Genomic DNA, 24,685 nt, shown 5'->3' on the forward strand with positions numbered 1-24,685 from the left:
ATAACACTTGCAAATACAAGATGCACAGGAAATATACAGAACAGTAAGCTGTTTTTTTTTTTATTTTTTTTTGGGGGGGACAAAGACGTACACACACACACACACACACACACACACACTGCATAGCCTAACTTGGTGCCTAACCTGATCTGGGGCAGCTCAAGCATCGGCGCAGTAACGTCCTTCTGTTTTTTTTCTCCATCGTGTTTAATTGTAGATATTAAAAATACCGGGCGTAGGAACCATTTTCCGATCGGGGTTTCATCTCCCCTCTACATAATATGCCTCAAAGTGAGCTTATCCTGAATTTTAATTCGAAGAAGAAGGGTTGAAAGAAATATTGCAGGTTATTATGTAATGTATATCGACATACAACGGTTTCGTAGTAGCCCGTAAACATTGGTTGCTATTTGGATTGAGCGTAACGCAGTGATTTAATGAGTAGGGGCGGTACATCACAAAAGGGAAGAACAAAGTTATGAAACGGGGTGTTGGGTGATCCGCTCGTCCACCCATGCTTCACCTTCAGCGCTCCACAACTCTCTGCATACTAATTTGCACTCGACAAATGCACAACAAACGCTCCACTTTGATAGCGAGGCTCGATGGATGAGTAACTGTTAGTCACCGCGGCTCCATGATCACCTGCCCACGTCAGTAGCGAGACCCTCGCAGTTTTGGAGTTGAATATCAGCCTGCAGGCAGCCGCCGTCCGCTGGACGGGCTGATGAAAGATTTAAACGCATGAACAAAACTCCAGGTGCAAACACTGTTTGTTTCGTATCCCCATTTTAACCTTCGACCCCTCTTCCCAACTCAGTCTGAGCGGCGCTTCTCCCTTCCTGGGCGACAACAAGCAAGAGACGTTGGCCAACGTGTCAGCCGTCGACTACACCTTCGACGACGAGTTCTTCAGCAGCACCAGCCTCCTGGCCAAAGACTTCATCGCGAGGCTGCTCGTCAAGGATCCCAAGTATGTTTCACTTCATCCAGAAAACCTTCACAGATACAGATACACCCTGTCACAATTATACACTGTAACATGTTGCACCTGAACGCCAAGTTACTGCACACCTTTACACATGATACACCATAAGACAACATGATACACAGCAACTCTACGTTAAAGTACACCGCAATACTCCACAGCGCCACCATCTACCATAACACGATACAATGAACACCACGATAACAACAATAATAATAATAATAATAATACGTAGGATTTGTATAGCGCTTTTCATGATACTCAAAGATGCTTTACAAGTACCATATACCATAACACAACGATACAGCGCAACACCATGATACATTGCAACACAATGCTAAACAGCAACACCACAATACTCCTATATATATATATATATATATATATATACATATGTGTGTGTGTGTATGTATATATATATGTATATATGTGTGTGTGTATATCTATATGTTTATGCATATGTACATACGTGTGTGTGTGTGTGTGTGTGTGTGTGTGTGCTTGTATGTCATCTCGCAGCTAACAGGCTGATGGCAGACGGATCCCACTCGTTTGTTTTGGCAGATATTTATCTGTAACATCTCTCACTCCAGTAAAGTGACCCTGCCATCATATAAGAAATGAGAGATGGAATTGCCCAACTTGTGATTGATTGATTGATTGATTGATTGATTAAACTTTGTTTTTTGGCTCTAAACAGTCACTTTTTTGAGTAATGAAAGTTCTGTGGCACCAAAAACCCTCTGACGCTTAACAATCTTCTGCCCACAGAAAGAGGATGACCATCCAGGACAGTCTTCAGCATCCCTGGATCAAGGTTGGCCTGAAGTCGTAACTACACATTTACACACGACTTGTGTCAGAGATGCTTTTCACTGTCGCCGATAAAAGGTCTTGCACCAGATCGTGCCCCCTGTCTGTACGTGTCTAAATCTGCTTCCATTTCGTCTGCGTTTTTTTTTTAATCCAGCCAAAAGACACTCAGCAGGTGCTGAGCAGGAAGGAGTCGGCCGTCAACATGGAGAAGTTCAAGAAGTTTGCAGCTCGGAGGAAATGGAAAGTAAGAGCTCTCGCCCGGAGAACCTGTTGTTTTTGCAGTTGTTTCCTGGAGTGAATTCACACATTTTCTCCAAATGTTAATATCCTTCAAAAAGAACAACCCAAAAAAGATGACTCTGGACATCAAAATAAGACCCGACTGGATTTTAACTTGCATATAAAAGTCAGATATGTCCGACAATGAGTAACCTCATGTCAAATGTATCCTTCGTATCCGACTCAATAAAGAAATATCAATGACCAATATAACTCCTACTTTCAAGTGGGCGGCTTAAAAAAAGAAGTTGATGATTTCCATAAATATACTTTTTACTCCAGGGTATCAATATTGGTAGTGGTCAGTTTTTCAGTTTAGTTATAATTCCGTCGACAGGGGTTTTTGTGTGATAGCACTGATCCTATAATATGAGGCAATCTTTGATCATCTTTGTCCTCCTAAATAAGTAGCCCTAAATTCTGATGTTAAGTTTAAATCTGATTTTATTTATTTTATCACAACACCGTCACTGTGAGTCCTTTTCGATGCAAAATATTCTCTGTGCCACATTTGCCGCTCTGCTCTCGTACTCCGCTCATTCGACATCGTACCGCCGCCGGCCGCCGGCTAGCCGCACTCTTCCATAGCTGCCTCGGTGGTCGCCGTCTAGTCTGTTTCTGTTTGTCAGCACTTGCCCGGCCGGGGATCGCGACGGACTGGCCACCGCTGTCACGCCACATCTCCATCCTCAGCGCCCCGACAGCACTACGACTTTCTCTCCAGTTACGTCCCGGAAACAAGAAACACAACAAAACATGAAAAATGACAAATCTGGTTTCTAAAGCGGAGGATAAGTAGAAGGATGTGTTTGGAGAGCTTTTAAAAATTCTGTTTATCCTCTGAGTGGAGACTGATACAAGATTTTATTTTGAAAACCCACACCGCTTCCTGGTCCATTTACTACAGGTGTTCTAGCTCGCAAAAAAAAAAAAATCACATGCAAATTTAGATTTCTATGAGTAGTATTATCCTTTGCCAGTGACCGCAGCCACTGGGAGATCTCGTCCTCCCCTCGAAGATTAATTGACGTCGCCAAGGCAACCGTCTTCCACGCTGTCGATTATTTTCTCATTAATTCATTAATGGCGCCGGGAACAACACCGTCTCCCCAGCATGTCAATGCGCGCTTTCTATTCGTGTTCGGCAGAGCGCTGTTTCAAAACCCCTCCGCTCCCGATTTTTCAACCGCCGCCCTGCTTTTCTCTCTTCCAGCAATCCGTGCGACTCATCTCCCTGTGCAACCGGCTGTCGCGCTCCTTCTTGTCCAGGAGCAACATGAGCGTGGCCCGCAGTGACGACACCCTGGTAGGATCACACAGAATCCGCAGATCGACAGATCGGAGGGGCGGGGTGCGCTCACCAAGTCCCCGTAGCGGCCGCAGCGTGGAAGCGCAGAGCTAAGTTATGGTTCTGCCTCATGCTGGAAATATTATTAACCGCCGACGGCTTTTCCATCGAGAGTTAAAGCATTTTAGCTTCATGGCTCCGTGACAGGATTCACAAAAAGATGTTACAAGCCTGCAATGCTCACCGTCAGTCCTCCCTTCGCCATCCAATATCGGAAATAAACGCAAGTTTTCAGCTTGAATTTCGCAACGTAGCATTTAGCGGTTAGCTGTAATATCCATGTAGCATTTAATCACTGTCAGGGAGGCGAGTCACTGAGGGTAAATCGCCCCATGGCTTTACTGCTCTCTGTTTATCACAGAGGTAATGTCCCAGGTCCGGAGCCTCCCCGGGTATGTTATCTTCGGGGCCGGTCCAACGGACGTCCTCGGACGTCCGCGGGTATTTTTCATCCGGCCGGGCTGAGCCAGTGGGAATGTGCGTCCAGAGAGCGTCGCGGGTGCTAAGTATACAAGTGACTTTGTGTTACCGCGCGTACGAACCCTTGGCACAAAGAGGGCCTTTGTGGCGGCGGCCGCTCCGTCGACCGCTCTGTCCCCAGAGGTGTAACCGCGGCGGAGGGTTAGCAGGGTTTAATCATTTACAATGAAATTGGCGGCGGCGGCGGCTCCGGCCAACTCCTCGACAAAGATTGCGCAGCAGCTTCCTGGTGCAGCAGGTGCGGCTGCAGGTAGGACCTGACAGAAGCCCGGCGCCCCCTGTAGGCCGCGGACAGAACAGCAGCTGCAAGCAAATGTCCAGTTAGGAGATTAAATATAAATACCAACCTGAAAAACCTACTACACACTTGACCTATTTTCCAGACTGGACAACTGATAAAAAATGAGACAATGGATCATGAGCAAAGAACTGTGACAAGCATGTGACCTGTCAGCAGTTTCCAGTCAATCGACATTGTCTCTGAATGTTTACATAAAAGTCGCTTGATGTTAAAACCTCTAAGGAATTTCCTTAAATCTAGTAGTTAATGTCTTGAAGACATCTGCGCCACCTGTTGCGTAGCTTAACCGTGCATTTCGTGTGTATGCTGAAATTAAACTTGCACATATCCAATGTGTGCTGTGTCCACAGTGTGTGTGAGAGAGAAACGTTCTTTAGTGATGCATACCTAATGCATGCTGCTGTGTAATTGATTGTAGCTAGTATGTAATTACTGTGTAGTTTGTGTATATCTGGTTTACAGTGTGTACCTGTTGCATAGATGGTGTATAGTTGGTGTCTATCTGGATTTTTCCTGTGTGGTCAGTGTTCACTCCTGTTTTACGTGGTTGCTCTTTCAGATTGTATGTGAGCGCAACATTTTCCTTTTCAAGGATTCGAGACTTTTATTAATTTAGAGATAGCAGCTATCAGGTTCAGTGTTATCAAAAATAGACACAAAGCAACCTCAACAGGCCGGACACAACACTGTAATTCATCAATCCAACAATAGCAGCATCTCTGGATTCTAGACAGAAAAAAAAAAAAAAATCAAGACAAAAATATAAAAAAAACATCTAGAAGAATAATTAGACAGTGACGGCCAACTCTGACCTCCCTGTACTGCTGCCACTCAAACCTTTAGATACACGTTTCAAAATTATCAAAACCGTCGTCTTCCTCATTTTCATTTCTTTCTGAGTTTCCTATTAACGTTCAAACCGCATGGCAGGAATATTCAGCGAAAAACAAAACAATCAGTTTTTAATTATGCGGATCTCAGAGGGGAAACATCTCAGACAGCTTCATCCCCGCAGGCAGTTGCCAGAAGCCTCCGCCAGAAATAGCACTCAGCTGAGGGAAAAAAAAAAAAAAAAAAAAAGATGAAATGGGTAATTCCTGCTCATCCAGATCTTTGAAAAGCCACCTTTGATTCGTGGAGGTGAAGCTCCGGAGGAAGGCGGATCAGCCTCCGCTCCCCCTCTCTCTCCCAGCAGGGAGGCGACGTCGAGGAATGTAGCCGGAGCGCCACGCTTGGCCGACCAAATAGTTGCCTCCCTTCCCCACCCCGTTTCCCCAGCTCCTCTTTTTGTGCAGCGGAGCATCTCGGGCTCTCGTCTTTTGGCCAAAGGTCACGAGGTCAGGTGTCAAAAGCAAAAAAATGTGTGGAAAAAAAAAAAAAAAACCCGCGACAGCAAAGCGCCGCCATTCCCGCCCCCTCCGAGAGTTGTTTACAGGAAAGAGGGATGAAAGAGGTCATGTGATAGAAAGAATTCCTGGGATTAATGTTCCTGTAACCCCCCCCCTGTTTCCGTTCCAGGACGAGGAAGACTCCTTCGTGATGAAGGCCATCATCCACGCCATAAACGACGACAACGTCCCGGGCCTGCAGCACCTGCTGGGATCCCTGAACAGCTACGACATCAATCAGCCCAACAAGGTGACCCGACTTCCCCCCCCCCCCCCCACCGCGCCTCAAACCCGGCAAGGGGTTAACATGGTTGCCATGGCGACAAGCCTTTCCCCGAAAATACGGAGTCGCGTCACCCTGCGAGCCCCCCCCGGTGTCCAGAAAATCACAGATAAAGAACTTCAATTAAATGGGAAAATAACGATTAAAATAACAACTGAAAACGAAAATAAGCGCGAATCCGGCTAAGTGGAGTGACTCCAAGGTTTTCCAGGGATTTCATGTAGATAATTATTTTATAAATATATTAAACACGTTCCCCAATTTGTCCCACGCTTTGCTGGTCCTGATTGTCATTCTTGTAGGTTCCTAGCGAAATGTCTTCACCCCTATTCAAATAGTATGTTCTTTTTATTATTATCATTATTATTATTATTATCATCATCAGTATTGTTGTTATTATTATTTTTAGTGTTATTATTTTTTAATTTCTCTGTGATTTATTTGTGAGTTTCTTGCTTATTTTCTTTATTTTTATTTTAAAGGTAAAAATTGCGTTTCAAGTAATTTTTTTTTTTTTTTTTTTCAATTAATGTTTTGCTCTCAGCGGGTGACTCCTTTTCTATTCAAATCATTTTGACAGCATCAGTAATTCAGGAAACCGTGATTTTCAATCTGCACTCGGTTTTTACTATCTATTTTTTATTCACCGACGGGGTTTCTCACCCCTGTGTCCGATTCATTGTTAATGTAGAGCCTGTTTGCATCTATTTCGGGCACTTCCTGTTGAAAATGCAATGAATATTGCAAAGGTCTTAGCAGTCGGTGCCCCCCGGTTCACCTGCCGCCTATAGAGAGAGCGTGCTCGTGTATGTGTGTCTGAGAATACACGCTGCACTGAGACGCAAGGACTCCATTAAACCTCTGCAACGCTCATTAAAAAACATTGCACTCAATTAAAACTCATATGTGTTAAGAATAAGTTAAGAATAAGGTATTTTAAAACTCCCTTGATAATAGCTTCTTATGATAATAACTGTTCTCCCCTGTGTTGGAGGGGCTGTGGCATAACGGGGGACTTCTCCCACATCTTTTGGGACTGCCCTAAACTGATGAAATTCTGGGAAGAGGTAAAAAAACAAATAAGTGAGATTTTAAAAATTAAACAGACCAATCGATCCACAGCAATTTATTATGGGTACAGCATCAACAAGCGACCTAAGGAAAAACCAGGTGTTTACGCTTAGAGTTCTTCTATTAATTGCACATAAAATGATCACAGTAAACTGGCTCAAACCCCACCCACCTACCCTGGACCAGTGGCGTCAGAGGCTTAAGGATGTAAACTGCATGGAACGCATAACAGCAAACTTGCTACTTCAGACAGACCTATATCTTGACATATGGGCACCCATTAAAAAATATTTGGAGAGTTGAAGATATTATCTCTATTTGACTGAGTTAGATGTTTTTTGTGTTTTATTTATTTATTTATTTATTTATTTAGTTTTATTTTATTTTTCGATTGCTATTGAGGAAATAAGTGACCTAAAAAGATTATTGTATAATTTATATCTTGTTATGAGGTTTTGTAAGAATGTGTATGACTCTGTTAAGGAACCTGTTCTAATAAATGTTCAAAAAAAAAAAATAAAACTCATATGTGTGTGTGTGTGTGTGTGTGTGTGTGTGTGTGTGTGTCTTGCAGCACGGGACTCCCCCGCTACTGATCGCGGCCGGCTGCGGTAACATTCAGATCATCGAGGTGCTGACAAGGAAAGGGGCTGAGATCAAGGCACATGACAAGGTGGGTCCTCGTCTAATTGGTCCGCTGTTGATGTTTATGTCGCACACACACACACACCTAAAAACATGCGCTTTGATATTTGAGATTATGTAGGTAGTCAGTTTATGTTACCTTTTATATCTTCAGGATAGATGTTGCCGTTAGCAACGAAAGTGATCAGAATCCAGAACGTGCAAAATTCAACGTATTTCTTCCATTGGCGTGTGTCATTGTGGTTCTCCGGGTGCACGGCGGGATTACAGCACCGCTCGCCGTTATGCAGCGACGACGCCGTCCGGGCACGTCTTTGTATCACCTCCCCGCAGGCTGCGTCGATTACGCTCGGGTTTTTCGATTAAACGCCGGAATCCTCACGTCTCCGCTTCTCTCTCGACTTCAGAGTGGGGCCAACGCCGTCTACTATGCGGCGCGACACGGCCACGTGGAGACCCTGAGATTCCTCCATCAGCAGAAATGTCCTCTGGACGTCCAAGATAAGGTGAACACACACACACACACACACACATGCATACACAGTTGGCAATCACTCACTAGCTACGGCCCATCAAATCCACATGAGGCATTTATTTGATGCCCACAAACACATACGAACACACACACACGTGGATTCGCACAATCGCACTCACCGCGGCGTACATTTGGGATGAAATGCACTTACACTGGCATTTTATCAGCTTATTTGCTGTTGCCATAGAAACAGGGCTCGCTGAGAAAGGTGCGTGTGTGTGTGTATGTGAGAGAGATGCTGATAAAGCCCGCCGATCGCAATGCAAACCCGGGCTGTGTGAAACGTGAAATCTCCTCGGCTCTCTCCTGATGTCGTCCGTCATTTTACGAAGGTTTCCCTCTTCTGTCTGGAACCCCCCCCCCCCGAGAACACACACTCTCTCTCACACACACACACACACACAACCCGATTAAAACCAGAGCTCCTCACAGGGATCATTAGCGTTTGATCTGACTTCATCACGGCCTTAACACTGAATTCCGAGCACAGCTGGGACTAAATAACAGCAGCACGAGGAGCAGAAAGACCTCTTTAATGACGAAGATCAATGCGTTTTTTTTTTTTTTTTTTCCTATTCTCCGCAGCTGCCGCGCCCGCGACTTTTAGTTTTCATCCCACCGACGTAAATCCAGTCATCTGTTGTTTTAAAGCTCCTCGCTTTCCCGCCTCGCAGTGGGATCCACTGGAGCGGGGGGAGAAGGGGGGTCTCCGCACATCGGCTTTACCGATGCTAAGCTAAAGCGAGCGGCGGGGATGCCAACGGAGGGTCTCCTCCTCACGTTGAGATAACCGACCCATCGAGGCCTCGATCCTGTTTTCCATCATTTGACGACAAATTTTTTTCGTTGATGTTTTTAAACATGCGTGTTGCCACAGTGAGGAATTATCACCTCACTCGCTCCATAATCCCAGTCGCGTTGCCACGGTTGCCCTCCGTTCAGACCTCAGCTATGGAGCGAGGAGCAAACAGACCTCAGGTCCGATGTTGAACGGGTGCAGGGGTTTCAGACCGCGGCTTCACAACGCCTGTAGCTCTGTCTGCGGCTGCAGCCTCCACCCGGTTACGATGCAGATTTCCAAAATGTCATTTTCAAGGCATTATTCTGTTGCTATGCTATAAAGAAATAACCGTTCTCCGTTGCTTCCTCCAGTCGGGGGAAACGGCGCTCCATGTAGCGGCGCGCTATGGGAACGTGGACGTGGTCAGCTACCTCTGCAGCATCCGGGCCAACCCGGACCTGTGCGACAGGGTGAGAACCTTCGCCGCGCGAGATGGCGAAAGAGGCGAAAAAGACATCCCGCCCTGACCCATCTCTCCCGCCGCTTTCCCGCCTCCAGGAGCAGGAGACGCCGCTGCACTGCGCCGCCTGGCACGGCTACTCCACGGTGGCGCGGGCCCTTTGCCAGGCCGGCTGCCACACGGACGCCAAAAACCGCGAGGGGGAGAGCCCGCTGCTGACGGCCTCCGCACGCGGTTTCGTGGACATCGTAGAGTGCCTGATGGAGCACGGCGCCAGCCTGGGGGCCACGGACAAGGTGGGCGGCGGAACAACAAACGACCATCTTGGCGCGGTGATGTCATGAGACGAAAGCTATTAGCCGGAGCGCCGCGAACGGCAAAGGACAGAACGGAAACTAATGACCGTCGAGTCGGGATTCAGAGATGGACGAGCGGCGCCAGAGAGAAATAAAAGTTCGGGGTCGAGTTCCCGGACGGGGAAGTGGATAGAAGCAGTAATTCATCCTAGCGTCCGAACAAGGTTTCGTCGCTATTTTTAAATCCGGCCACGATATGAAAAGCCCTCGCGCAAAGACGCACCCTTCGCACAAAGCTGAAAGCAGCTAAATCAAGACTAATAAAATATCCGGGCTCCTTGATTAAGGTGGTAATCTCAGTTTCCTGCCAGATTTTCTCAAACTGGGAGTTAAGCGCCTCATAGTCCCCAAGCGGGGACTTTTTCGGTGGCTAGATCAAAGATCGTAGATCGTAGATCCATTTGCAAATCTGGCAGAATTAGCAGGTTCCTCACTCGCTTCCTTCCGCGTTGATGCAGCTTCTGCTTTTTTTAATATAGTATAGAAGAATCTGAACAGGCGAAAGTCACAGGGAACATCAAGCTTCTGCTTTTTTGCAGAAGCCCCTACCCCATCGCTGACCTCCATGTCCTCAATGGTAACTCTGAGCCCGAACCAAGCTTTTATGTGTGTGTGTGTGTGCTTGTGTGTGTGTGTGTGTAGGACGGCCACAACGCCCTGCACCTGGCCGTGAGGAGGTGTCAAATCGAGGTGGTCCGATGCCTCCTCAGGCACCACTGCCATGTGGACCAGCAGGATCGTCACGGCAACACGCCGCTGCACATCGCCTGCAAAGACGGCAACCTGCCCGTCGTCATGGCGATCTGCAACGCCATAGCCAACCTCGACCTACCCAACAAGGTGAGAGGTCCTCCTACCCCGTAAATGTACAACCTGGAGCTGTTGGGTTTTATTAAATTCTTCATTAATTAGTTTTTACTTCTTTTTTATTTTTTGCGCCGATTCCTCCAGGATTTTAAAAACAGAGCAAGTCACTTTACCGAGGAGACAGCCTTAGAAAATTACACTTTACCAACTTGCTAGGATTTGTCGGCATCGGAAACTAGAAACAAACCAGATTTGAAGAAGATTGTAAAGTAATCTGTCTTTATTTAAAAAAAGCACCCTTTTATTTTTTTGAATAGGATCTACTTTTTGAGGCGTCTCAGATTTTAGATTTATATTTATATTTCCCACATCTACCAATTTCATCTTCTACCCAATGATTCAGCACCCGCTTGCATTTCTCAGGATGTCTTAGCCCCTTCACATATTGAGAAAGTGTGTTTTTGTTTTTTTTTTCTATTTGTTTTTTTCCCCGTAAGCAAATATAAGGTGATCCTGGCCGTTGACATTATGATTTATTCATCATTTTCCCTCTTTTTTTTATTTTTTTTATTTTTCATTTTTTTTAATTACCTCATATAACACGCTGCCAACTCTGCTTGGAAGATTCTCTGTCAGATAAAAAGCAGGGGAAAAAAAAAAAATTGACGAATTGAAAATAGTCACTCTTTCTGTTTCTATCAGAATTGGATGGAAGTTTGCTTATAATATGAAGGTTTTTTTACAAAATGGTCCAGACGCTTAAAATGTTGCCCTGAGGGAGACCCTTGGGAGTTAACAACGGTTTGTTTTGGCACAGAAATGGGATTTATAGTCATTTACTTATTTCCTAATTGAAATAGAAGAAACGCTTTCCACAGAGGTGGGTTTATGACCAATCTTGGTGGAGGTAATAATAGTAGTGGTTACAATTATTATCATTTTATTACTTCTTAAAGACCCTTCACTTCTTTTTTTTTCCTTATGCAAAAATTGCGAAAGACATTTGGATGGCACTCAGGTGACCACACGTCCGCTGCCCGTGCACTTTAACCGCCGAGCTTGGTCATACTGGGATTATGCGGTACACACAAACAAAACTAATCATGTTTTCCGTCTTTAACCAGTACGGCAGAACTCCCCTCCATCTTGCAGCCGGCAACGGCAGCCTGGAGGTCGTCCGGCAGCTCTGCCTGGCCGGAGCCAACATCGATGCCATCACCAACGTGAGTCCCGGCCCCGGTTTCCTCCTTCCTAGCATTATCGCAACGTGCACTTCAACGAAAAGCACCAGCGTTTTCCCTTTGTTGCTACTTCTTATCTATGAGGCACCAAGAGGTTGCGGGATTTTGTTGTTCCCCGTGGCCTAAAGTTTTGGGAACGTTACGCAAATGGGTCAGGTGACGTACAAGTGAACGCACTGCATGGCATGTCCAGTAGGGGGCAGTAGTGCTTCACCCCAAACAGGAAATGGAGCAAAATCTTGTCCCCAGAAGCACATTGAAGCAAAAAAATACACTTAAAGCAGAAGGGGAAACGTGGCTGATGAAAAAAGATGCTGCGCAGCCAATCAGAATGGTTTGTTGGCTCACAGGCCCCGCCCACAAAAGCCCGAACCACCCAGAGTCCAGTCACCGATTCAAGATAGTGTACATGAGCAGAAGGTGTTTGCTGTCGCTCTCAATCGGAGTGTGTTTATGTGCATGAGTGTGTGTTTGTAAGTGTCCCCCCAAGGGACAGGCATTTCTAACAGTTCAGTGAAATAGATCAGTGTCCTGATGCGACACGCCAGAGGACACACACACACACACACACACACTGGAAACTATTTGTCCACATTAGCACGTCAGCGTGGTGAGTTTGCTAATCTTCCGCTTGACCTGCATAGTGGGAAAGCAAGCGATTCTTATTTTATTTCACTTGAAAAAAAAAAAAAAAGGAAACGCCAACAGCAGCTTCCAGACTCCAAGGCGACTCTGACTTGAAACGCATCAAAAGCTCCGCCCCTTGTTTTTTGCTACATTTAAATCCTGAGTCACCAATCTAGACTTGCAAAAACTGATTTCCGCTTTTCATCGACCCATAGATGTGCCGACCGCCTGTCTCGATGTTACAGTTGCATAACAGCGTCGGAATACGGAATAAGATGAGAGTTCCTGAGGTCGAGCCGGACCGACACATAGATCCAATGAGCTCACCTTTGACTAATCCATCGGTATCGGTTCGCGATCAATACCGGTCAGTCAAAGGTCCGACGGGTACATTGTGTTTGCTTGTACAAGTTTTTCACTCCCAGGCATTGGTCTAGAAAAGACAGGTGTTAAACCAAAATACAGCCCCACACCTCATTTCGTGCAAGACCGCAGTACAATTCAGTTAATAGAATAGTCCATAAACTACCCGTCCCCAAATGCATCTCATTGATTTATTTGAACGTTTGTTTGCCGTGTCATGCAGTTCTACTTTGAGAACTTGTAAAAACGGATTTCTTTTATTTATTGTCTAATAATAATCAGTCAAATGCAGGGGCAATTATGTAATATGATACAGGGATTCATTTTATCAATGGTTACTTTGAAGACGGCTCTTTCGTTGATGTCCTGATTTTGCAGGCTGTTTTTTTTATTATTTTTTTTGTTTTGTTTTTTTTATTCTTTTATATCCAATGTGCGGTCAAAGACGCAGGTTAATAACACAGTCACGTCTGTCAGCCGTTAGAGTGGCAGATTAAAAAAAATAAAAAAATAAAAACTGCTACGTCTCAGCTCCCGAGTTTTTCCGAGTAGCAGGTCGGGTGACGCAGCCTCAGGCTAAGTGCTCATTCAAGCAGGATTCTCCTACATTTTCTGTGTGTGTGTGTGTGTGTGTGTGTTTGTTTCTCTTCCCTGCCGAGAGAGGAATCGACCTCAGAGCGAGGAATAGGATTCAGGCTTCCGAGCCGAATCGACCTCCGAGATGGAATGCGTTTAAAATGCTGAAGTCACGAGTTTGATCTCACTGAACCTTAAGAAGCGAAGTGAGATCCCTGTCAGTCAGTCAGATCTTCATCTTTTATGAGATTTTATGGGATCTACAAGCAAGTGTGAAGAATCCTTGGTCTGACAGGAACGTCATTATTTTCTGCAGTATCCAGGTTTGGAAGGTTATTCGAAATAATCTTAACTGCGGACAGTGGAACCCTGACTTACTTCACAAGTTTTCCAAGATTTTTATTTTTTTTTTTAGCATCGTGAAATGAGCCGAGATTTGATTTCCGAGCGAGTGAGACACAGTGACCGAGAGCATCATCTGTTAGAAAAGGTCGTACATTATAGGGGGATTTTGTGCTAAAGTTGGCGAGAACGTCAACGGACGAGGCATCGGAAGAGTCGTTCCAAACCAGTCGTAGATGGTTTTATCATTTCAAAAAGAAGAGCGGTATTGACTCTGTCGCTAAATTAAGTTTAGTAATAAAGTGCCGCGCAGTGTGCACATTAAATTTAAAAACACTTTGTAGCATTAAGTGTAAAGTGATAAAGCAGCAAATGAAAAACTCTTCCTAACCTCCTCCACCATCCTCCTTCGTCTGATTTCCAAGGTACATACGCTTAATCAAACCAGTTTATTTCTTTACGTTGTTTTTTTATTATGTATTCTAATTTTACGTATGGCATTTGTCATTTATAAAGAACATTTTTCTTATTTGAAAACGCATAATGGTGCGCAGCGCGTTCACTTGCACGTCACATCCGAGTAGGTAAAGAGCTATTACTCCTGTTTTAATTGAGGCATTACGTGGTAAGTAATGCTGAAAGTGCAGCCGCCAGCGGCCCCCCCACGCCGGGGGGGTCTCAGGCCTCCTCTGGCTGTTAGCGCCCGCCGACGCGCTTTGCATCCATGATCCGCAGAGTACGTGCAGATGTATAATTCATCGTCCGGCCGTCTCCGAGCGGAGCTCCACCATCCGCCGCTGGGTTAAACACTGAAAAAACAGTCGCGGCCAAGTAGCTGTCAAACACTTCACCTTTAATGACAGAATCCTGAGCTGGATGCTCTGCCGGAGACGGGTTTCCGGTCCCTCTCTGCAGGCTGGAACCACTGAAGTGGTTTGTAAAACTGTAGCATCACGGCGGTAAATCCAGCGCGTATCGACTCCGTAATAAGAAAGATGACAGTATAATGTAAGGGAACACGAATAAACGCTGTGACTGACAGAGCAATTTGCCGTCGGGTCGAAGCGGCGGAGGAGGGAGAGAGACGACGTGTTTGCGTTCTCTGCCGTTCAGCGGCTTCGGCTGTGACGAGACAGGAATACTAAAACCGCTCCGGCATTGGAGGCTTGACAGCAAGGCGAGCCTGAACACATGAGTTAACACGCCGCCCCCCGCCCGCCTCCCCGCTCCCTTTAAAATAGCCGAAATCTCACCAAAGCCCCGTCTCAATTATATTTTTTCCCCCCATTTCCACCGGGAGTCACCCCGCAGGGAAAAAGGTGACAGGACACAAGCAGCGTTAAAGCTGCCTGGAAATCACAGATGACAGAAATCTTTTTTTTTTTTTAAAAAAAAAAAAACAACATAAATAGAGTTTTCAAAAATTACAAAATTCATTGATTCCTCTACGGCCTAATATTAAAAAACAAACAAACAAAAAAAAAACACCATAAATAGCTTTCAAAAATTTGAAAATTCATTGATTCCCCTATGGCGTAATATTTAAAAAAAAAAAAAAAAAACACCATAAATACAGTTTTCAAAAATTACAAAATTCATTGATTCCTCTATAGCATAATATTAAAAAAAAAAAAAAAAAAAAAAAAAAAAAAACACACCATAAATACTGTTTTCAATCATTCAAAAGTTACAAAATTATTGATTCCTCTTTGGCGGCAGTGAGAAGTAGCAGGAGTATTTTTTTCCCCATCTGCCACATGCAGGGTGGATGTTACGGTGATGAAAAAAATCTTAATTGTATTCCCCAAAGACTCAAGTATAAGGCCTGATATACTGTGAAACATTAGGAAAAAGGAAAATATTTTGACTATATAAACACAATTGAAACATGGCAGAACATGGCATCTGGCAGAAATATCCCGCTGAAATATTTAGTCAAATATCGCTAAAAAAAATTCTTGCACCCATATTAGAACTATTTGCTGATCTGAGAAGGTAAAACACTAATCTAGATGCACAAAAATCTGAAGAAAATGACTCGGATGGCCACATACATTATACACATGCGTTTTCTCTTGACAGAAAAGGTAATAATATATTATTTAAGGATACACTCTCAAAGGGATAAATACTTCTGCGGTGCACTGAGCCTCGAAAAAAAAAAAAAAAAAATTTAAAATGACAAAGTCAAAGCTGAGAATTTTTGATCGCGTTTTCTTTTTTCCTGGACGAAGCGCCCGCTCGCTTTCCCGCGTGGAAAACATCCCGCGCGAGAACAGAGTGGGCGTTCGACCCACCCGACAGATGGCTGCCGGTGAAACACACACCCCACTCGTCGGTACCGCGGTGTATCTCCGTCGGTGTGTTTGCGAGGCGGGGATGTGTGCGGGGGGTCCCGAGACAGAAGGGGAGAATTTTAAACGTGTGTGTTTGAGCGCTATTTGCTGTGCGCTAGCATGGGTGTGTGTTCAGAATTGATCCTCCCCGGTACTGCCGTTTAAATGGTCGGTTAAGACGTTAACAGATGTAGCTTTGCAATAATGAATACAAACAGGAATCGACATCAAAACATACTGACTCGGTGTTGCATCAATCACCATGGCGACGAAATCATACAAAATCAAGCAAAGAACCACCCCTTAGAAATAAATGGGAAGTTTGCATGTATCAAAACCTTTTTCAACAAGTACAGAATCACCCAGTGTGTTAAGTAACCGTGGCAACAAAAATATGGAATAAAAGAGGGGCGGATTTATGAATGATGGAACCCACTGGTCCGGAAACACCTGATGTTCTCGCTGACAGGAACATTCAGCGTTCCCGGCAGGAGCGTTCAGGTCAACAGGCGTTTCCTGTCAGCTCAGATTATGTTTTACCCGAATAGGAGAGGGAACCCCCCTCCCCCCGGTCCCCCTGCGTCCCTTTTTTTTTTTTCTGCGTCCCAAACAAAAAGGATGAAACTTTAACAAAAACAAACCCATCACGTGCTCGGTTTTAAAAAGTCTGTTTCATTTCTCGTTCCCCCCCCCCCTCTCAGGATGGGAAGACAGCGGAGGACCTGGCCGCCAGTGAGCAGCACGAGACTATCGTCAGCTTGTTGGGGAAACTCAAGAAGGTGAACACACACACACTTTTTTTTTTTTTATTTTTTTTTTTTTTAACCAGAGCTAAACGTTACCGCCTTGCCTCCTGATTCCATTTCAGCAGGAAAACCTGCTGAGATTCAGTGCAAAGTGTGAAAAGACGAAAGCAGCAACTGTGAAAACAGTCACCCTCTGCATATGCTGGGCTAATTTAAGGCACTCCAGCACATCGGTTGATTCCCAGAGCTGGAGGGGGGGATGGGGCGGGAGTAAACCCAGCTCTGAAAACACACAGTATATTCATATATTTCTTTTCTTCCAATATGTGAGGCGCGGCAACCACCCTTTGCAAACAATTATGCAAACAATTATATTCCTTTATATATTTTTATTTCATTGACATTACTTTGTAGAAATCTGTTTTCACTTTGATATTAAAGAGTTTTTTCCACTAAATTTTTGTGTTAAAAAAGACAAATTTTATCGATCATGATTGATTTTTGAAAACACTAAAAGCGTAAAACATCCAATATGAGAGGCGCGGCAACCACCCTTTGCAAACAAATAATGCAAACAATTCTATTCCTTTACATATTTTTATTTCATTGACATTGCTTCGTAAAAATCTGTTTTCACATTGACATTAAAGATTTTTTTCCTTTAAATTTTTATGTTAAAAAAGCTAAATTTTATTGACCATGATTGATTTATGAAACACTAAAAGCGTAAAACATCCAGTATGTGAAGTGCGGCAACCACCCTTTGCAAGCAATTATGCAAACAATTATATTCCTTTATATATTTTTATTTCATTGACATTACTTTGTGGAAATCTGTTTTCGCATTGACATTGAAGAGTTTTTTCCAAAAAAATTTTATGTTAAAAAAGCCAAATTTTATTGACCATGATTGATTTATGAAAACACTAAAAGCGTAAAACATCCAATATTTGAGGCGCGGCAACCACCCTTTGCAAACAATTATGCAAACAATTCTATGCCTTTATATATTTTTATTTCATTGACATTACTTTGTAGAAATCTGTTTTCACTTTAACATTCAAGATTTTTTTCCTTTAAATTTTTATGTTAAAAAAGCCAAATTTTATTGACCATGATTGATTTATGAAAACACTGAAAGCGTAAAACATCCAAGGGGACGAATACTTATGATAGACACTGTATACATGTACGGATGGCATGAAGGTTTGCACTGTTGCAAATGCCTTTTGGGGTCGCATCTGATCCACTCCAAAAATTAAAAATACAAAAAAAGCAAAGTCGGAAGTGTATGACGAAGGCCTCTCTCTCTCCTGTCGTTTGCCCATCAGGACAACCACAAGCTGAGCTACATCCAGCAGCTCCGCCCCACGCCGACGGTCCAGCCCAGGATCAAGCTGAAGCTGTTCGGACACACGGGGGCGGGGAAGAGCACCCTGCTGGAGTCGCTCAAGTGCGGCATCCTGCGCAGCTTCTTCAGGCGGAGGAGGACGACGCGCATGACCAACACGGCGCGCCACCCCAACTCCCCGGTCAACGTAAACTCCAAGCCCGCCGGTAGGTGAAGGATGGCTCACGCCGCGAAAAAAGGAGCGCCTAGATATTTTTAGAGATAGTGGAATTTTGACTCACGAGGGCATCAACTTACCAATTTTGTGATCATTTTCATGTCCGGTTTCAAGCCAAATAGATAGAAGAGCGAAAAAAAAAAAAAAAAAAAAAAAAAGCATGATGTAAAGATGTAAAAAAGTAAAAAAAGGACAATTTAGTAAAGGTTGAAGTTAGCCCTGTTAGCACTAAATTCGCACGTGAAAGCAAGCAGGGTGAGAGTTTGACATCGACGGTGCCGCCGTTCTGCGTGACGTAGTAGTTGGAAAAAAAATCCAACACAAGCGTGTGTGTGTGTGTGTGTGTGTGTGTGTTGTCGACTTCTCCATGAAGACATGGAGAGGTTGTTTGTCAGATACCATGGTTGTGAGCATCATCTGTGTGTGAGTTACATTTACATCGCGTGTAGATCTGAAGATGTAGATCCAATCTTTGTGGTCATTTCACTTTGTAAAACCAGTTCATTCTTTACATTCTCCTCGGATTATCATTTTTTTTTACATGTTATTATTTTTGTTATTTAAAAACATTACAAAACTAGAGGGCTGGAACGTATTGATAAAATTTCAATTCATTTTAATGGAGAACTTTAATGTGATAAATCAACCTCAGTCACGAACCTAAATCAAACACATAAGTCAAGGTGTTTCTGTATTTGACTGCGGCGGCCTCTAGTGAAGGAAAACAAATCCAGCAGATGTGGTTGCGTCAAGCGCCGTTAGCCACTCTACTGCTTGATTGACGCAAAGCACAAAAACAGTGACAGGCTCAGACACACACACACATACACACACTCGTCAGTCTGTTTCGCAGCCATTACCTTGCAGACAGATGCGGCAACAACACAGATAATAGTCTGTGTTTTTTGTGATTTGAGCTGGAGGAGGAGGAGGGTCTGCACACCGACTCTTTCCTCTGCTGCCTCGTCCGTCCGGACGACTCTTTCCTCTTTCCGCCACACACACCTCCACCTTTAGAGCTCCGTCTTTGCACAAACCTTAACACCGTCAAAGACCGACGCCCGCATCGATGTCTGGCTTTTCGCTATCTCCGCTTAGAATTCCCCATAATCCGCAAAGGTCGTGCTAAATGTTCGTTCAAACTTTGATAATGTGTTTTCCACCCTACTTTTAATCAGGTTGGATCGCTCTCCGCTTCACACACGGATTTCAGATCTGACTCATTCTTCACCCATTAATTTCATTTCTTGATATATTTTTTTTTTACCACCTGGTTTACCAAAGAAAAGGTCAGAACTAGTCAACTGGAGTCCATCCAGATTTCACCTGACATACCAGTAGCCCGGTTAAGTTAAAACAACCACAAAATAATATCTAAAACAATGAACTTACTCTCATTTCAAGGTATATGGAAGGGTTCTGATCAATTCAGTTGATTAATATTATGTATAATTTTAATAAAATGCGTGATATTTAATATGAACCAACAAATTTGATCTCGATATATGTATGAAATGATTTCTCCGTGGTTAATCCTTGTTGCCAGACAGCGCCCTCATGTGTTAGAAAAATGTAAAAGCACTCAGGTCTCAACTCCTGCCGGTAATTCCTTCAACCCACTTATCAGAAAGTGCGTTATTCAGGATTACCGCACGTTCAAGAAATATTTGTCGAAGCAACCGGGAGGGCTTGACGCATCTCCTCCTCGCAGTGTCGGTGAGCATCTCCAACCTTTACCCCGGCTGCGAGAACGTCAGCGTCCGCAGCCGCAGCATGATGTTCGAGCCCAGCCTGACCAAGGGCGTCCTGGAGGTCTTCTCCCCCGTCCACAGCGCCCTGTCCGCCGCCGACGAGCAGGCCACCAAGGCTATCGACATCCAGCACGCCAACCTCCACGGTCAGAGCCGAACGAAACCCAGTCGTGTTCATCAACAGTCTCGTCGATGACTTCTTAAATATTCTTTCATTATTCACACAATCACAAAGATGGCAAAAGTGATCTAAAGGAATAATCGGAAGCATGTAAGTGGCGCTGACGCTGCCCCGCTCCTCCGTCCGCAGGCATCGGGGACTTCAGCGTCTGGGAGTTCTCCGGGAACCCGGTCTACTTCTGCTCCTACGACTACTTCGCCGCCAACGACGCCACGGCGATCCACGTGGTCCTGTTCAGCCTGGAGGAGCCGTACGAGACCCAGCTGAGCCACATCACCTACTGGCTCAACCTGCTGAAGGCGCTCACCCTCCCCCAGGACGCCATCGGTGAGGCTCCGCCAATCAGACGTGAATACACACATTTCATTTTAAAAACCATCGGTTTAGTGGAGGGGTCGGCAACCCGCGGCTCTTTCATCTTTACACTGCGGCTCCGAGTGGCTTGGGAAAAAAAATTTGACTTGTGTTGATTCCTTTTTTTTTTTTTTACTTTTAGTTCTAAGTTGGAAGATTATTGTGATCTTGAAATATTATATAACATTATATCTATTATTTTTCGCCGCTTAAAATAACGTCACACTCGCCGGTATACCCGCCAGCCGGTAAAGTCCCGATTTGCAGATGCTGTGCGCAGAAGTTCAGGAGCAGAAGTCCCATAAACCAGGTGAAATAAATATTTATGAAGATATTTTGCAAATATTTATTTTTTATTGTTTACTGACGGTGATTTTTTTTCCGGGTTTATTTTTAAAATTCAGGTCAAGGCTCCGCTACACGCGCTGAAAGCCCAAAGCTCAAAATAAGTTCATTACATAAATAAAATTTAATTTTCTCCGTAATACTTTGTGAATTTCAGAAGCAGCACACTACACACTTGTTTATACAAAGTGTAAAGGTAAATAAAAAGCAATATATACAGTGGTACCTTTATTTCAGACGTCAAAAAGTAATTGCGGCTCCCAGTGTTTTCTTTTCCGAGGAAACCGGGTCCAAACGGCTCTTTGGGTGTTGCGGGTTACCGACCCCTGGTTTAGTGTAACCCATTTTCATGTGTCATCACGTCACCTCGTCTCCTCTCCAGTTTTCGGAGGGCGGATCCAGACGCCCTTGACGGTTGTCCTGGTGGCGACGCACGCCGACCTCGCCGACGTGCCCCGCTGCTTCTCCGGCGAGTTCAGCTACTCCAAGGAGCGAGCGCTGCTGAAGGAAGTCCGAAACAGGTCGGCAGGCGATAAACAGTCTCTATTGTCGTGTGTGTGTGTGTGTGTGTGTGTGTGTGTGTGTGAGACATTCTTTCTGGTTCATCTCTCAGGTTCGGGAACGACCTGCAGATCAGCGACAAGGTGTTCGTCTTGGACGCCGGAGCCTCCAACTCAAGGGACATGAAGCTGCTGAGGAGCCACCTGCAGGAGCTCCGTACCAGTATTGTCTCTGTGAGCAACACACACACATGCAGTAGTAAATCTATCACATGTGGAGTTTGGACCCTGATCCGGCCGCAGTGATAGCTGCCATTTGACCACGTGGTTGGTTGCAGAGCTCCGGCCCGATGACACTTCTGTCGGAGCGCCTGCTGGCGGCGCTGCCGTCCTGGAGGAAGCTGAGCGGACCCAACCAGCTGACGTCCTGGCAGCAGTTTGTGGCCGACGTCCAGGAGCACATCAACCCGCTAGTCAGCCAGGATCACCTGCGCGGCCTGGCCCTGCAGCTACACAGCATGGGCGAGGTCAGAGGTCGCAGCGATCGGGCGGGGTTCGCCGCACCCTCTCGTTCGCCTTCACGATCCCGACCTTCCGGTGTCTGTTTGTCGCAGATCAACATCATGCAGAGCGAGACGGTGCAGGACGTGGTTCTTCTGGAGCCGCGCTGGCTCTGCAGCCACGTCCTCGGCCGCCTGCTGTCGGTGGAGACGCCCAAAGCCATCCACCACTACAGGGGGCGCTACAGGCTGGAGGAGGTGCAGGCCCTGGCGCCCGAGAGCGACGTGGACGAGCTGCTGCAGATCCTGGACGCCATGGACGTGTGCGCCCGCGACGCCACCAACCCCACCATGGTGGACGTCCCCGCGCTCATCAAGACCAGCGGCCTGCACCGCTCCTGGACGGAGGAGGAGGAGGAGGACTCGCTGATCTACGGCGGCGTGCGGCTGGTCCCGGCCGAGCACCTCGCCGCCTTCCCCTGCGGCCTGTTCCACAAATTGCAGGTGAACCTGTGCCGCTGGAGCCACCAGCAGAAGCCGGAGGAGGAGGGCGGGGAGGAGGCGGACGGAGACATCCACCTGTGGACCAACGGAGCCAAGGTGAGCCAGGCGGGCGTGGAGGCCATGATCCTGCTGGTCAACCACGGACAGGGGCTGGAGATCCAGGTGCGGGGCCACGACTCGGAGCGGGCCAAGTGCTACGCCCTGCTGGACACCGTGTGCAACATCACGGAGAACCTCCTGGCCTCCACCCTGCCGGGGCTCCTCACCGCCAAATACTACCTGAGCCCGCAGCAGCTGCGGGAGCACCACGCCCCCATCATGATCTACCAGCCCAAAGATTTCCTCCGCGCCCAAACCCAGCGGGAAACCTCGCTCACCAACACCATGGGCGGCTATCGGGAGAGCTTCAGCAGCATCCTGACGTTCGGCTGCGCCGAGGTCTACCAGCAGGGGGTGCTGGGGCCCGACGTCCACATCTCTGACGTCCCTCTGCTGGCGCGCAGGAAGCTGTGCCGCATGCTGGACCCCCCCGACGCCCTGGGGAAGGACTGGTGCCTGCTGGCCATGAACCTCGGCCTCACGGACCTGGTGGCCAAGCACAGCAACGGGACCACCAACGGCGCCCCCGAGCCGGACCCCGAGCGGCGGGCGCCGCTGCCGCCCAGCCCCACGGCGGCGCTGCTGCAGGAGTGGAGCGGGCGGGCCGGCGCCACCGTAGGCGTGCTGATGGTCAAGCTGAGGGAGCTGGGCCGCCGGGACGCCGCCGACTTCCTCCTCAAGGCCTCCCCGGTTTTCAAAGTCAACACGGAGGCGCTGGGGGGCGCCGCCCCCGGCAGCTACCCCGCCACCTGCAACGGGGGAACGTCGTACAACTCCATCAGCTCCGTCATTTCACGCTGAGACCCCCCCCCCCCCCCCCCCCCCGCTGCGCCCGCCACCCGCCGGGACAGTCCGACGATCATGAAGTGCAATCGTACCAGCTGCTCGCTCCTCCGCCACCGACCCCGTCGTTGTGTTTGTGCGCCTGTACAGCCCCCACACCCCTGAACCCCCCCCCCCTCCACCATGAATGTTGTGAAAGAGCTGATTGTCCTGAGCTCCAAAGAGGAAATTTCTGTGCTTCATTTTTTTTCTTTTTATTATTATTATTATTATTATTATTATTCAGTTCTTAATCTCGTGCTGCTTTTTGGAAAGAAAATTCCCACCTTTTTTTTTTTTTTTTTTTTTTTTTTTCGCCGCGCCCATGCTCTTTTCACAGCTTCGTATCCCTCTGCCCGACCTAAAGTGAGGATCCCGAGCGTTTTCCGGAGGCTCTCGTCCATCGGGGCTACAGAAGGGCGATCGCCGCTCTCCCGTCGCATCCAGTAAGAAGTCAAATCAGCATTTCGTCCCGAGTGCCTTTGCGGCCTTCTACCTCCCTGAAAAGCACAAACCGCCTCCGCCAGATCAAACAACCGCGTCTTTACAAGGATCCCAGGAACCGTGCCTTGTCGGCGGAGTTCGGTTTCAATCCAGCCCGCCGAGCTGTTAGTTTTTAATCTATGTATTTTTTTGGAAAAAAAAAAAAAAAAAAAAAAAAAAAGAAAGCGGGGCCATTTTACAGGTTTCGATGGAGGAGAAAAAAAAACGGGATGATTCGCAAAATAGAAAATAAATAAAAGTTGAATCCGGCCAACCAATGCCACGCGCCCCAAGTCCCGCCACCTGTCTGCCACAAAAAAATAACTCCATGAACCGGAAATAACAGTTGATCGATGGCAACGATCGGATTAAAAGGTGCACTTTAGTCCTGATATATCAGATGACAACCCCGATGGAGATTAATTTAAAAAAAAAAAAAAAAAAAAAAAAAAAAAGGAATACTTCCAGTGGGATTAAGCTGCATGGATGCACCGAATGAGCAGAAAATCAGGCGACGTGCAGGTGTGTTCACTCGCATCCCACAATCCGATCACTGCCTTCATCAACCGTTCACGCGTGGATTATCCCGGTATTTATCCGAGGGCCCGCAGGGGTGGGAGGTCAGAGCCAGCACAGCGCCAAAGAACACGGAATTTAATTAATCTACCAAATTCACTTTCCTTAGATGACTGCGGATTATTAGCTTGGAAAAAAAAAAAGTTAAGAAATGTGTCCGAAATATCCGTCGCACACGGAAGCATGCCAGAAAAACCCAAATCTTTGGCTGACAGATGAGGCGTTTCTGTTGC

The 24,685-nt window shown here is 46.3% G+C and overlaps 1 protein-coding gene across 2 annotated transcripts in view; it reads left to right on the top strand.

The window, feature by feature from the left end:
* Window positions 1–23,538, top strand: part of dapk1 (death-associated protein kinase 1) — a 58,517-nt gene extending 34,979 nt beyond the window's left edge. For both annotated transcript variants that reach the window (XM_086169147.1, XM_086169148.1), the window contains 19 exons: window positions 821–973; window positions 1,760–1,805; window positions 1,959–2,048; window positions 3,297–3,389; window positions 5,731–5,850; window positions 7,529–7,627; window positions 8,007–8,105; window positions 9,287–9,385; window positions 9,474–9,671; window positions 10,374–10,571; window positions 11,663–11,761; window positions 16,725–16,802; window positions 18,101–18,326; window positions 20,049–20,234; window positions 20,399–20,596; window positions 21,351–21,489; window positions 21,582–21,702; window positions 21,807–21,995; window positions 22,083–23,538. In XM_086169147.1, the coding sequence (XP_086025273.1) occupies window positions 821–973; window positions 1,760–1,805; window positions 1,959–2,048; window positions 3,297–3,389; window positions 5,731–5,850; window positions 7,529–7,627; window positions 8,007–8,105; window positions 9,287–9,385; window positions 9,474–9,671; window positions 10,374–10,571; window positions 11,663–11,761; window positions 16,725–16,802; window positions 18,101–18,326; window positions 20,049–20,234; window positions 20,399–20,596; window positions 21,351–21,489; window positions 21,582–21,702; window positions 21,807–21,995; window positions 22,083–23,372 (3,721 nt within the window). In that variant the 3' untranslated portion in view covers window positions 23,373–23,538. The remainder of the gene's footprint in view (window positions 1–820; window positions 974–1,759; window positions 1,806–1,958; window positions 2,049–3,296; window positions 3,390–5,730; window positions 5,851–7,528; window positions 7,628–8,006; window positions 8,106–9,286; window positions 9,386–9,473; window positions 9,672–10,373; window positions 10,572–11,662; window positions 11,762–16,724; window positions 16,803–18,100; window positions 18,327–20,048; window positions 20,235–20,398; window positions 20,597–21,350; window positions 21,490–21,581; window positions 21,703–21,806; window positions 21,996–22,082) is intronic.
* Window positions 23,539–24,685: the final 1,147 nt, after the last annotated feature.

Source organism: Fistularia commersonii, chromosome 22 (genome assembly GCF_037954325.1).
Source record: "Fistularia commersonii isolate RoL2024-O1a breed Wild chromosome 22, RoL_Fcom_v1.0, whole genome shotgun sequence".
In the NCBI taxonomy this organism is placed as follows: domain Eukaryota; kingdom Metazoa; phylum Chordata; class Actinopteri; order Syngnathiformes; family Fistulariidae; genus Fistularia; species Fistularia commersonii.